General features: G+C 35.7%; 1 protein-coding gene across 1 annotated transcript; it reads right to left on the bottom strand.

Moving 5' to 3' along the window:
* Positions 1 to 2,662: 2,662 nt before the first annotated feature.
* LOC109925601 (zinc finger, matrin-type 3) lies at positions 2,663 to 14,753 on the bottom strand. The gene is made up of 3 exons (XM_048592705.1): positions 14,566 to 14,753; positions 6,701 to 6,801; positions 2,663 to 3,523 (listed from the first exon to the last, which is right to left on the bottom strand). The coding sequence occupies exons 1-3, from the start codon at positions 14,751 to 14,753 to the stop codon at positions 3,315 to 3,317; spliced, it is 498 nt and encodes a 165-aa protein (XP_048448662.1). The 3' UTR covers positions 2,663 to 3,314.
* Positions 14,754 to 15,090: the final 337 nt, after the last annotated feature.

The following is a 15,090-nucleotide window of genomic DNA, read 5'->3' on the forward strand; positions in this document are numbered from 1 at the left end:
AAATTGTCAAATAAAAGAAATTCAATGGTACTTTCAGCAACTCATCCTTACAAAAGAAAAATACTGCAAATGCTGGAAATTGGAAAATAAAACAGGAAATGTTGTAAATACTCTGAAGATCAGGTAGTATGTGTAGAGAAAGACTAACAGTTTATATTTCAGATCAATGACCTCTTGTCAGAACTGGAAAAACGGATTTTAACAGATTTTAAGCAAGTAAAGGCACAAAGAGGGAGTGTAGGAATAAAAAGGAACATCTCTGACACATGAAAAGCAGGAGATTAAATGATAAAAGGGATGATGATGCAAGGCAATAGAAAATGACAACGGAACAAGAAACAAAAGATTGGTCTAGACGAGGTGTGAATGGGAAACAGTAGAATTATTTTGTCCTCCAAAAGAAAACAAAATAGGGCAGAGGTAGTAGTTATAAGGAGAGGCTGGATAGGTTGGACTTTTTTTCCTGGAGCATAGGTGGCTTAGGGGTGACCATATTAAAGCTTATCAAATCACAAGGGGCCTAGATAAGGTGAATAGCCAAGTTCTTTTCCCTAGGGTAGGGGAGTCCAAAACTAGAGGGTGTAGGTTTAAGGTGAGAGGGGAAAGATTTAAAAGGGACCTAGGGACAACTTTTTCATGTAGCAGGTGGTGCATATACGGAACGAGCTGCCACAGGAAGTGGTATAGGTGGGTACAACTACAACATTTAAAAGACATTTGGACAGATTTAGAGGGATATGGGCCAAATGCAGGTAAATGGACTAGTGCTGTTTAGAAAACCTGGTCGGAATGGACGAGTTAGGCTGAAGAGCCTGTTTCTACACTGTATGACTCTGTGTACTTGTTGAGTTCAATGTTAAAACCAGGAAACTGTAAACTGCCTAATTGTGGAGTAGGTGATATTCCTCAAGCTTACATTGATTCACTGGAACAGCAAGGGAGCAACAGTCAGAGTATGGTGGGACAAAGTATTAAAATGGCAGGTGACAAGAAGCTTGTGAACAGATATGTTCTGCAAAGCAGTCATCCAACTTGCATTTGATTGCCCAAATGTTGAGGATGCTGCTTTGTGAGCAGTAATACAAGTGAACTTGCTGTTTTACCAAGTACTAGGTGGCATGGACAGTGGGGAGGATGGCACAGGGGAAATGTCAACTGCACTCACATGGACCAGTGCCATTATAAAGAGGAAAGTCTGTTGGGGGTGATTTAGGAATTGTTCGGGATTTTGAATCTTTAAATATTTCCAGTTTTGATGAAAGGTTAATTATGTTTCTCTGTCCACAGTTGCTGCTTGGTTTTCAATTTCCAGCATTTTTGGTTTTATTTTGTTCTTCTAAATTCACTTTCTTACTTTTGTGATTTAGTGTGGTAAAAAACTATGAAAAAATCTTTTTGTGAAATACACATATCTTATAAATCAAACTATCTTCAAAATGTCACTGATGTTCAAATTTATTTTTAAGTCCTTTCTGTGTGGTATTTTGTAACTGTTCGTGTTGAACATAAATTATTAATGAGGCAGAATATTAAAAGTTAAGACCAGAAGTGAATCCATGTTTGAAATGGAAATGTTACCCTGCAGATTGTATCACTGGCTACAACCCACAGTCCAAATAATGACACTTATGTACTGGACACAAATTGATTTATAAATGTAATTTTTTCATATCAACATCATTATGTGAGCCTCAAAGGCTCAATTTGATTATCTTTTAAAATTTAAGGCATTAAAACAGACTAACTTTCACATAGAGAAAAATATAACAATGATTGGAAAACTTAGCACAATTTAACCTGTGGAAAAATATATATGTATGCCATGGTATGGCAACTGAAACAATTTTGACTATATTTTTTCTATAAAAAATACAGTGTCAATAATTGTCAAAACAAGTGAATTATAATTTGAGAAGGAACATTCATGCATAACGGTTAATTTTATTAAAAGGTGGAAATTGTTTTTTCTTGTAGCTGGTGAAAGGAGGGTAAAGGTCAGAATATAAAAAGGTTGCTTAAGGAAAATGAAAATTAAGGAAAATAACTATTTTTCATCAATAAAATGTAAATTTTGCAGCATATCTCACAGAATTGACATTTTCACTCATTATTACTTATCTTAGCTTTACTAGGTTTATTCTCCATAATATAATTCACAAACTTACCTTTCTCAAACTCTGACACAAACTCAGTCAGTCATTTATCTCAGGTTTGGAAAGGATTTTATCCACTAAATGCAGAGATTTAAACTGACTAGCTTGCTAAAGGATAGCATATATAACTTTTTCATAATTTTGGCCTTCATTATTTATTTTTAAAGTTAGCCTTCAGTGCATTATTTTTGTCAAATATGGTACTGTGAAATCAGTCTTAAAAAGAGCATATTATCATTAAGATCCTTTTAAAAAAGACCAAGTGGTTTCAAGGTTCACAAGAACAACAGCAATATTCTTTAATTTTTCTGATGGAGACCGTTTAGTAGTGTATGCATGCAAATAATGCAACTGGTGGCTAAATTACTGAGTCCAATTGTGAAAAAGCTCAATTATATACACTTTATATGTTAATATAATAACATAAATTCAAAGATGCTTCAAATTTGTTAATTTATCAACAACATATCATCAAGCTTATCAACTCTTCTAAGTTTGCATTGCTCCACAATAGTGTCATTAACACATTTCAAACAAAATTTTTAAAAATGAATTAAAGAAAATGAAACAACATGTATTAACATATTATTGCACTTTTGTATCTATTTTTTCCACAGGGAGACCGACGGTGAAACTCTCTATACAAAAATCATTCAACAATAAATGAATGATTCAGTGTTGAACATTTATTTGTATATCACCTTTTGAATTAACTGCAGATGATCATTATAGACTGTAAATCAAAAGGAAATTGAATATTAAAGAGACTGCTTAAAATTACATTAAAATTCCAAGAAAGCTGAACATTTTGTTAGAAAATATTCCATGAGAAAAACAAATATTACATTGCTTGAATGCTACCAAACCATCTGCAGAAGCAGCATGTAACCAGTTTCACAAACATCCCTTTAAGGGATAAATCTTAGCAACAGATGGAGGTTTTCTAGACACAAATTAGCATTAAACATTAAATTAAAATGTTAAGAGAATACAAAGTACATTTTGACAATAAACAGCAAACTTCTGTACAATTAAAAAATGGATTCTATGATTTTTTTCTTAATGATCAAGTCTTTAAGTTTTCTATACAGAAATTGTGAATGTATCATCAACAATTATAACCATTTCATAAAGTTTCAAGATGCACTTATTTCCAAGGCTTCATGCATAGCCAAGGTTTTCCATCTCATTGCGATATCGTTGCTCTGACACCTTGCTCTTATGCAATTTGCTTTCAAGATGAAGCCGAAATTCTTGTTCCTCACTGGCACCAATATTACACATGGAACAGTAGAACTGTCCACTTGGTGTCACACACATTGCTAAGTCACGTGGAATCCGCTGACGGGAGCGTGGATTAGAGTAAGGACCTAAATAATGATAAATTAACATAAATTGATCTTGAATAATTTCGAGAAACATGTGACAAGATGCCGCCAACAACCTCTGTTCTAGAATTAAAGAGTTTACGATTCTTCAATTTATTCATTTTTCTGTTAACAGTTGTGACCAAACTTGTTAATTATTACATTTTCCCTTTTGTAAGTTTTTTGTGGAAGTATGATACAGTTATCAAAATAGAACATAATACATGTTCAAGTTGGGCCTTTGTGACATATCTGCTATTATGCTTGAATTTGAATCCATGTCTCTGCAATAATTCATATTATTTATCGTATTTTTGTATCCATTATTTTTTAAATACACAAAATTTTAAAGTTAGCTTTGATAGATGTATAATTTGTCACCAGTCTTCCAAATTGCATTCACAAACAAAAGCAGAAATTGCTGGAAAACAGAATTGAGGTTTTGGGTACGGTGACCCATCTTCAAAACTGGAATTGCATTGCCAATGTAAGCCCTTTCACAAATCCATTGTTGTGTCTTTTGTTTCTATTGCCTCCCCACTTTAATGTTATTAATAAATTTAACCAGCTTGCAGGTCCAGATCATGAAACAGATATGTGGGGTAAGTGAAGTCTACTAGCATAATAACATTTCTATTTGAATCAAATAACAGCATATTTTGAATCACTGCAGATCTGCATGTGAGAAGTTTCAATCCTTTCAAACAATTCTGCACCTTTTCCACAGGATCAGATGCCTTGCAATAGATCAAAATATCTCACTACAAACTTGTAATGGAGTTAAAACTCTAAACATCATGTTAATTGTAAACAACTGGAAATCATATTTACTGACATGAGACTTCCTTATTTAATCAAAAGACTATTATCTTCAAATAATGTCCTAATACCGTCAAACTGGCATCAATGGCATAGATCCGTCAACATTCTACAAGTTATTCCAATGTAGCAATTTTGACACAAATTGACTGGTTTCAGTATGAATTATGGGTCGACACATGGAATAAAAAGCCACTCCATGACATGGATTCATAGAATCCCTACAGTGTGGAAACAGGCCCTTCAGCCCAAAAACTCCACACCAAACCTCAGAGCATCCCAACCAGACCCATCCCCCTGTAACCCACCTAATCTACACATCCCTGAACACTATGGGCAATTTAGCATGGCTAATTCACCAAATCCGCACATCTTGGACTGTGGGAGGAAACCCACTCAGGCACGTGGGGAATATGCAAACTCCACACAGAGAGTTGCCCGAGGGTGGAATCGAACCCACGTCCCTGGTGCTGTGAGGCAGCAGTGCTAGCCACTGAGCCACCATGTTGAAGTAAGTACAATGACACATCAAAGGGACAAAGTTCATAAGAACCACTAATGGGAAAAATACATTTTGAAGGAAAAATTAAATGAGCTTGTAAAGAGGAAAGCAACAAAAGGTATGCCATTAAGAGTTAGATGCAGAGGAGCCTCATATAGAGCATAAACATGGGTATAGATGGTTAGTCCAAATGGCCTGCTTCATTTATATAATCAAGTAATTCCAATTATAATCCAATGTTCAGTAACTTTATTGGCAGTATAATATAAATTCCTCTCCTTCATAAGAATTGGCAGAATTTAATAAACGTCTTCTCTCAAAGAAGATAGCGAACCTGGAATTCCAGAGTGGTGTCATGGCTGGATTATTACGTATATTCAAGGTTGAGGCAGATTTTTAATCAGCAAGGGAATCAAGGGTCGTAGAGAAGAGGCAGTGGATTTGAGAATTATCAGAATAGTCACGACTTCACTGAATGGCAAAGCAGGTTGAAGGGTTGAATGGCCTACTTCTGCTTCTACATCTTATGATCTCAAAGTCAGCATGTATTGAAGACTATCATTCACTTGCCTTAATCATAGAATCCCTACAGTGTGGAAGCAGGTCATTTGGCCCATCGCATCCACACCAACCCTTCAAAGAGCATCCCACCTCAACCCACGCTCCTACCCTATCCCTGCAACCCTGCATTTCCCATGGCCAATCCACTTAACCTGCACATCTTTGGACTGTGGGAGGAAACCAGACCACCCAGAGGGAACCCACACAAAGACAGGGAGAATGTGCAAACTCCACTCAGTCAACTGAGGGTGGAATCGAATGCAGGTCTCTGGCACTGTGAGACAGCAGTGCTAACCACTCAGCTACCGTGCTGCCCACAATGGTAGGAAGATATAATGGTAATATTCTAGATCCAATCTATGACACATGCTGAGTTGACTAATTTTTCCTCAGGTAGCAATAACTAGAATTTATTTATCAGATCTGGTTTTAGAACTGTAAGGGGAATGTAGAAAAAAAGCCTCAATTCCTGCTTGACAGTTACCATATGACTTTATCCTATAGGTATTATCTTGTAGGTATTAGATGAGAATGGGATTGGGCTTCCCACTCCCATTATCAGAGACCAGCAGACATCCATTGTCCAGGATCGCATGAAAAATTCCTACTTGTGTGAAGTCCTAGAGTATTGTCAATACCTATGGATCCACACAATCAATATAGCAATCATTAACTGAGCAAGAAAAAAGGTAAGAAAATTAGGGATGGAAAAAAGGGGGATTCAAAAGAAGTGTGTTTTACAATTGTAATTTTATTGTTCCCTAATTTCTTTTGAAAGTAGAGAGTTTTACAATCAATTATTTCCCTCTCAATTCTCGGTCCACACCCAAATTGATGACAGGAACTGTCGACAAAATGGGATTCAACCAATAATTTATTGTTCATATTTGCAACTAATATTAAAAGAAACCAAAATCTTAACGATGCTACCTTCAACAATACCAAATTAAAATGTATAGTCCTGTCAACTGAATTCTGCAAGTGTTTGATGTCTGCCACATCCTTGTGGTAGCAGTTTCACCTCAAAATCAGAAGGTAAAGGTTTAAGTCATACTCCAGGGATTAATCTAGGCTAACGCTTCAATGCAGTTTTAAGGGAATACTGTCAGAAGTGCCACCTTTCAGATGAAACATTAAACCCAATGCCTAACTACCTTTTCAAGTGGATGCAAAAGATATTTGATCAAAAAAAATTGAGTTCTTCGAATGTACTGAACATGACTAAAATTATGTCTTGTTGCTGTAAATTTCTATGTAGCAAATATATAACATGTTTTGAAACAGAAAATAGTACATACCTAGTGTGTTTTGAACTCCATGTAGATTGCGACGATTTGGCACAATTTTAAATTCATTCCCTTCTTTCCTTGGTCTTCTCTTTGTGAGCTCTGTTGCCTCTCTGCAAAATTATGATAATTGTTAGTCAAATATATAACAAGTGCACAATTTGTTTAAATAGTTCATAGCAATCCTCTTTTAATTGTATTCCGATTAAAATATTTAGCAAGTGCAAAGCTTTGAACTTTGAACAAGAACAGTTTACAATTTTAGTAATTGACAGCACAATTTTCAATTAAATATCTCTTCAAATGAAGGAAGATATAAAACTTGCAACTAAAAGTGCTCAATCCAAGTATTATCTCATCAAACTTTAATATGGATAAACTGGAAAGATGCTAAATTTGAAAGTTTCTACATAAAATTTAAGATTACAGAAAATACATGCGGCACGCAAGCCTAGAATAGCACCACTTCAAAACAGACCTAGTAATCCATACCAACCAGAACCAAGTTGATGACAGAATCACCACCAATATACATATCTCCAGGCTTTTCAACCAAACACGAGCCAGACAGAAAGATTGTAATTACATTTTGTTGTCTGTTTTATCCCAAGCAATTATCTCAGTTCAAATTGGAAAATTCAGGGTTTAAGAGAGAATATTTGTGGGCTGTTTAACTACAAATAAATTGCGATCCTGTCCCTATCATATTCTGCACAGCACGGGTCAGTGATCAACGATTAAAGCTGAGTCCCTTGGCTAATTTTCCCCTCACAGGACAATATCCAGCTTGAGATCACTGAAAGAAAATTAGGATCAAACCTTATTGCTTCCTTATGATTGACAGAACCAGTGAATAAGATCTCTAAGTGATCAGGAGGATTACTGTATTTTTATGATAAATGTTCTGGGCTTTAAAATGATGCAGTAGGTTACAAATACATGTTTGTCTAAAAACCTGCTCTTCATCATTTTAGCATAGGTGTGAACCTATGCTAAACTGATGTTGTATTACTCCAGAGACGCAAGCAAAAAAATCTAGATGAACACTTCAGTGAAAAGCTACACTGTCGAAGGTTCCATCTTTCAGATTTTAATTTGAAGCACAGTCCCTTATACCTTTTCAGTGAATGTAAAAGATCCCATGTCACTATTTTGAAGACTAGCAAAATAATTAGTATTGATATCCTGGACAATATTATCCCTCAAAAACACCATGGAAACAGAGTATCTAATCATTATCATCTTGTTGTTTAGGGAAGCTTGCTGAGCACAAATTGACTCCTGATTCTCCTAATTTACAACATTTCAGAGGCACTTCATTGACTGTAAAACCCTCTCGAACAGCCTAAGTCTTAAAAAATCCTATATAAGTGCAAGTATTTCTTTCTTGTTTAGATTTGAAAGGCTAAGAGGAGATTCTATTAAAATGAATCAAAGCTGAGCGGCTAATATGACAGCATTAAATGTATTTGAATAAAGTGCTGCCAGTTGAAATATTTCCTGATCAGATTATTCCAGCCCCATTTCATTCTACATTTAAAAACAATTTGTGATAAGGTTGATCACACTGATAAATCTTTGGTCGAATTTGCATTTATGTAGTTCTGATGATTTCACAATTAGCAACCTCATTTAAATCTGTTTTTCAGGAATGCAGATTAAGGGTGAATTACTGGGCAGTTAATTTGGAGCATTGCCTTCAGGCATTTTTATGGTCAGATGAATAGAAGGATCCTCGGTTTCATGTTCTAGCTGAAAGAAGATACTTCCAAAAGATGCAACATTCCTTTTTTGCTGTAATTAAGTGTTGTTTATGTGCTCACATCCTGGGGAGGGGTTTCAACCCACAAATGTCTGACTCAAGAGTTCAAATGCTACCATTAAGCCAAGCTGAGATCATAAATTTCATTTAAGCTGTTAGGTAATTCATAAAATAATGAGATATTTAATCACATGGTCACAAAGTTTTTCTGCTAGAATGTGAATAAAAGTATAACCTGAAAAAATATAATGAATAACTTCTTTCAATGTGCAGCACAGAATTCATAAAGCAGTTGATTAGCAAAATTTACATTCTATTGCAAAACCTTTTTCCCATTTCCCATCATCATTCATGTGTGCCTGTTGTTCAGGTTAAAATGTTCTCAAATTACTTTCCTATATTTAAGAAGTCCAAAATATCGGCAATTCACCACTTACATGTCTGGTGTGTTTGGTGTGTTTTCAGCCTACTAGATTAATTCTGTATCAATTTAAAACATAACTGCTCTTAATTGCCATTTTCAAAAGAATAAAGGTTTGATTTCATGTGTGCATCAATGCAGAAGTGGCAGTGTAACGTGGGAGACTATGAAGCACACTAAAGCCCAAGGGAAGGAGAGCATCTCTAGGAAGGTGACTTATAGATATTGCAATTACACGAAGCCTAATGCAGCTACATCTTTAGATTACCAATCACAGTAACTGACATTTTGCTGACATCAGTTTAAACACTAGACGAGTGCATAGTTTTCATCTGATACTTGAATTTACTACAGATTAAGACAAAGAAACCATCTTTTTCTAACAAGAAGATCAATGAGTTTAACTTAAAATGCTACTAGTGGAACTGTTTTTGAAATGTAAGCCTTCATAAGAATTAATATGGATACTTCACTAATAATGAATGATAATCAGTGTCAGTTTTAGCAAGCAAACTAACAAAATACCTTTTTATTGTTTTATACCTTCAAGATGCTGAAGATAAATATAAAGTAAGATTAGTTACCTTTGATATGGTCCTCCTTATTCTTCAAATGTAGTTTATCCACCATGTACCTTAGGATATGCCTATTTTTTTTCTGGGAGAGGGGGTAAAAATCAATAGACCAGTGCCCCTTGGAGGGGTTTTATGCTTATTGAAATCATAACAGTCAACTAATTTCCCTCAGTACTCTAAAACAAAAAGGTTTGCCTACAGTCCAATCCTCCATACTATGAGATTGAACTGAAGGCATCACTACTCAGAGAAGAAAATGATAACAGTGTTAAACAATAAATATATTTGAGATAGAGTTAGAAATAGTAAAGGAGCATATGTGCAAGATATGTTGAAAATAAAATACATTTCAAGAATGAGGAAGATTACTCAGGAGGTGTGGTCTTAATTTCTTCCATACTTGTTTTTCCTTCACATACCTTAGATCCTCAGCCTAACCATCTTCAGCTGCTTTATCAGTGATCTCCCCTCCATCATAGTGTCAGCAGTGGGGCTGTTTGCTGTTGATCCTAATGTTTTCTTTCAACTCCATTCACAATGGCTCTGTAAATGAAGCAACCCATGCCTGCCTACAGTATGATCCTGGATAACATCCAGGCTTGACCTGACAAATGCAGATAACGTATATCTTATAAATACTAGAAATGACCACCTTAGCAAAAAAAAATTGTCAGCCATCAACCATGGCACACAGCAGTAACTACTCAATTGCCAAATTTCTACATAATCAATATCTTGAGGATTACCATTACTCAAAAAAGCTAAGTGGATTCATCAGATCAACACAGTGGCTACAAGAGAAGGACAGAATCTGGTATACTGCTTTAAGTGATTCACTTCATGAACCATCAAAACCTCTTAACTATCTCAAATAAGGAGTGTGATAAAATGTCCACAATTTTCTCAGATGATTGAAGCAGCAGCAACAGGAAATAAACTGAACAATTCAGAAGAGAACAGCCTATTGATCAATTCCTGTGCAATTGATATTCATCACTGGACCACCGTGGTTGCGGTATGTTCTGCCATAACTCACAAGTTCACTTTGACAGCATTTCCTAATCCTGAAATCTCCACCATCAAACAAATTCTCCTCCAAATCACACAGTATCCTGGCTTAGGCATATATCATTATAACAGCAGAGGGAAAAAAGAGCAAGGATAAGCCATTTAGCCCTTCAAGTCTGCTCAGTCATCTAATAAGATCATGATTAATCATCTGTCTCAACTCCAGCATCCTACAGTATCCCCACAACTCTTAACACCCAAATATCTAATAATATGTTTCTTGAATCTACTCAATGACTGAGGACCCTCAGCTCTGGGAAGGGAGTTCTCAATGTTTTGATTAGGAGAAACCTCTTCACTCACAGTCCTAAACGGTCAAAACCTTGTCCTAAGACTCTGACTCATTGTTCTAGACTCTCCAAACAGGGAAACATCCATCCAAAATCTACTCTGTTAAATCCCTTAAGAATTGTATATATTCCAATTAGATCGCCTTTCATCCTTCTTAGTTTGAGGGAATGGAGGTATACTTGACTCAATCTGTCCTCATTGGGCATTTCTCTCAATTTAGCAATATCCCTTCACTGTTGTCGGGTAAAAAAATCCTGATTTGTCTTAATTATCGCTCCCGTAAGAACATGCAGTTAAAAAAAAATTACCATTCTCAAAAGGCAACAAAGGATAGGCAATACACAGAGCCCTGCCAGCATTACCCTATACACCAACAACAAAAATGACCTTAGCATTTAGGGACAGAATTATTTTGATTTAAGGTTACGGTCTTCTGAATCAATTTACAACAGAGTAGTTTTGGATAAACATTCACAGTAATATTTATTAAAGGTGTTCACTTTTATCAAATCTATTCCCTCAAAACCAATCTAAAATATCTATATTGATGTTAACACATTGAGATTTCTGTGTTGAACTGACCTTTTCTCACAAAGATAAACATTCTATGGTCCTTAGCTTTATGAAGTGGTAATCTCAAGTTTTATTACCAGAAAATATAAATGATCTTATTTCATTTCACAATTAATCCTATAAAATGTAAACGCAGTAAGTTTACACAGAATATGTGTCTTCAATCATTCGTGATATTACTAGCTTTGAGGCTTGATTGAAATAAATATTGCAAATATATTTTGTTAGAATATCATAATACATGATTATAAATCCCACACCATTAAACAAGTGTAATTCATTTGGTGGTGAATGTTTTGAGCTTATTTTCTATATTAAAAATTACTTGACAAACATCGATTTGAGTTTGTTTCTCTTAACAACTAAATTATCAGTATCAGATCATGGAAAATAATGGGTTTAACTGCCATTCTGAGACAATGATCCCAGCTTATGAAGATTTAGATAGAAAAGCAACCTGTTTTTGCCTGCTAACTTTTTTAAGACCTAACAGGAATTGTTTGTGAGAAGCAAACAATTCGTGTTATGCAAGATTATGTTACGTCCTTCAAGAAGATCACAATATTTGCTGCCTGTAAAGTTGCATAAATTTATCACAGCAAAGCTCCAAGTACAAATACCACAATTTAGCATCTAGCCTGTCATGCAATTTGTTTCTTAATATAGAAGAAGCTGCTCCTCAACTCTGAAGTAAACAATAGTTCAAAGCCATTCATAAAACTTTGTTTTTCAAATACTAAGGGAATAATCACTGTAGTAGAGGTCCTGATTAGACCAGGGAACCTGCCTATGACGTGAAATAAAAAGATGAAGCAGAAGCTGGCCTTCCATAAATCGATATGTTTTCTTTTTCATATAATACTCCTGCATCCCTTTATAGTGCTTTTCAAAGAGCAGTTTGTCATAAAGGAAATTGATGAAAACTTATAGGTGGTTGTTAATTACAAAACCTTCAAAATTGAGCTGTACAGGGGGAAAAAGGTATGTCTTGGGAGTTAAATTGCACTAAACTGGCAAAGTTTCACCCACCTATTAAATGCTATTTTCAATATTTAGTTTCACTGATTTTAATGAAACTAAAAATGGGCTGGGCGCATGATATGTGCCCCATTTGATACTATTCAAGACAAATCTGTAATCCAGGTCATGATATTGCAAGAATACTACACATCAATAGAATTTGGGTCTACATAGGAGATGCCAAAATGCAATTTACACTCAGCTCTTCTCATTGTTTGTAAATTAGAAGATTACAATGGATACAAGGATGCCAAAATCTCTAAGCAAATCTGCTTAGACCCGAAACATCAGCTTTCCTGCTCCTCTGATGCTGCTTGGCCTGCTGTGTTCATCCAGCTCTACACCTTATTATCTCACATTCATCAATGAAGCATTGTTTTTTATGACAGATGAGGAAGGTTGCTGTACTCACCAGATAGCATACTATACCTAATTCTAGCTATTTATAAATGGGAGTTTTGACCCTCAAGCAGGACTTCAACTTAAGGATTTCTCAAAGTTGATATACTACACCTGGGATACTGTGACAGCACCTCCCTGACCTGGGACCTCTAACACTGAGAAGCATGAGATCAAGGATCCCATCCAATTCACAAAATCACTTACTTTAAATTATACTACGTTCCTTCATCTCAATCTTGGAATTGCCCAAACATCATTACTATGATGCACAAGAACTTCAGAGGTTCAAGGAGACGGCCCCATCGAGATAATAGGGACGGATAGCAAATATGGTCATGCCTGTGTTGTTCAAATACCAATTTTTTAAAATCCATATGTGTAAGGTTGATTACTGCTTTTCAAAGATATGTTTAAATCATGAGTGTGAATTGTAGTCATTCACAGCTCCCAAACCAGAAAAAGTTCTTGGGTTCTACCTCTATAAGAAATTAAGTCAAAAAAAGCTTAGAAATTACTCATTGCAATTGTGTGGCAGATAGTCTGTAGTGATTGTAACAAGGTCAGCCAGTGGATTTCATGGATTATGATTCCCCTGATTGGGTTTTCTGGTCCAATCAGGGAGCCCTTGCTGACAGATAAAAACAAAAGTGTCAGACATCTTGTTCTCTCTGAGAGCTGGCTCTGAGGGAGCTGGATCAATGTCAAGGACTCTCCATGTGTAAATAAAGGGTAACTTGGCGATAGGATACTAGCCTCCGTGGAGTTACTTCATAGTCGAAAACTACATTGTACTGGATGTTCTTTGGCTTCTCCTGATATTATGGTTTTAGTTGTGGCACAGTGGTAGTGTCCATATCCCTGGAAAAGGAGGCTTAGGTTCAAGTCCCACCTGCTCCAGAAGTGTGTAATAACATCTCTGAACAGGTTGACTGGAAAAATACGTTAAAGAAAAAAATGGCTTTTGTGAACAGGCTGGAGAAAGATGTGACAACTGGAAACAATAGTGGCTTTGTTTACAGTCATATTCATTTCTCCACACAAATGCTCTTAAATAGGTCAGCATCACAATTATGTTCAACGTCTTCTATGAAAGACAGAACTCTCTCAGCAATTAATTACCTAAACTTCTTTTCAGAATTAGATTGCAGAGATCTTGATTCCCAATGAAAAGTGTTCAAATTCTTTTCTGTTATCAGGGAAAAAGTTTGACTACTGCTTACAAAATTTGAATCCTAGTATATTTCTCAAGTGAAAGATTCCAATGAAGGTACCTGGGATGAGAAGTGTACCATAGTTTCAAAGGTTGGAAATAGCTAATATCAAAATAGAGTAGTTTACAAAAGCTGTTCCTACTGACAGTGTAAAAATGCTCCGAAACTGCAGCCAAAATGAGAAAAAAATTGTTGTGGAATGGCATTGTCTGCAATGTGCAGTTGGGGGAGTGGGGTGGGGATCCAAATACCAAAAATTCAAAATTCCCAAGAAGGCACTGTTCCAATGATTGACTGCCGGTTGGATGATAGGCCTGTCCTAAGGTATGTAGAGGATGAACGCTGAGGAAGAATCACCTTTGTCTGTAGACAGTAAAAGAAACAACTGATATTTAGATGCCTATCATTAAAACAAAAATTATTTAGGATTCTATGTTTAGAGGTGAATTATCTATTTACTTGTTTCAAACATGATGATGCAGCAAAAAGTAAATATCATATAAAAAACACATTAAATATCCTGCTATAGAATTTTCAACTGTCAGCATACATACAAAAATGAATTGGATTTCTGAGCCTCTGCTAGCCGCAGTCTCTTGGCATGGTTCTTTCCTTGATAATGTGCCTGTGCCACAGCTGGGGAGCTAAAAGAAGCATCGCAGAGTTTGCAGTAATCATTTGCAGTGGCCAGTATCACACGACCTGCCGTCTTGGAGGATCCTGACTGAATGGAAAATAACATACATCGATAAGGATAATAATGAGGATGACACAATGAGTCTACAAAGGGATATAAACGGGTTGAATGGGTGGGCAAAAACTTGGCAGATGGAATATAATGTGAGGTTATGCACTTTTGCAGAGAAGAATAGAAGAGCTGATTATTATTTAAATGGGAAAGACTGCAAGGGGCTTTGGGAGTCACATGAATTGCATTCAAGTTCAAAGGTAATAGGAAAGACATATGGACTATTGATCTTAAAACGGAATATGTTAAAAAAAAAATGCTTTACTAAAAATATGCAAGGCATTAGTCAAACTATATCTGGAACACTAAACAGTTTTGGTCCCCTTATCTA

This window comes from Rhincodon typus, unplaced genomic scaffold (assembly GCF_021869965.1).
Source record: "Rhincodon typus isolate 14 unplaced genomic scaffold, sRhiTyp1.1 hic_rhity00001695, whole genome shotgun sequence".
Lineage (NCBI taxonomy): Eukaryota > Metazoa > Chordata > Chondrichthyes > Orectolobiformes > Rhincodontidae > Rhincodon > Rhincodon typus.

What these genes read in the sequence shown, in the direction of transcription:
- LOC109925601 (XM_048592705.1), bottom strand. Translation starts at nt 14,753, where the DNA reads ATGTTATTTTCCATTCAGTCAGGATCCTCCAAGACGGCAGGTCGTGTG. An exon ending in CAGAAATCCAATTCATTTTT is followed by an intron (nt 6,802 to 14,565) that starts GTATGTATGCTG and finishes ATAATTTTGCAG; the next exon opens with AGAGGCAACAGAGCTCACAA. An exon ending in TGGAGTTCAAAACACACTAG is followed by an intron (nt 3,524 to 6,700) that starts GTATGTACTATT and finishes ATCATTATTTAG; the next exon opens with GTCCTTACTCTAATCCACGC.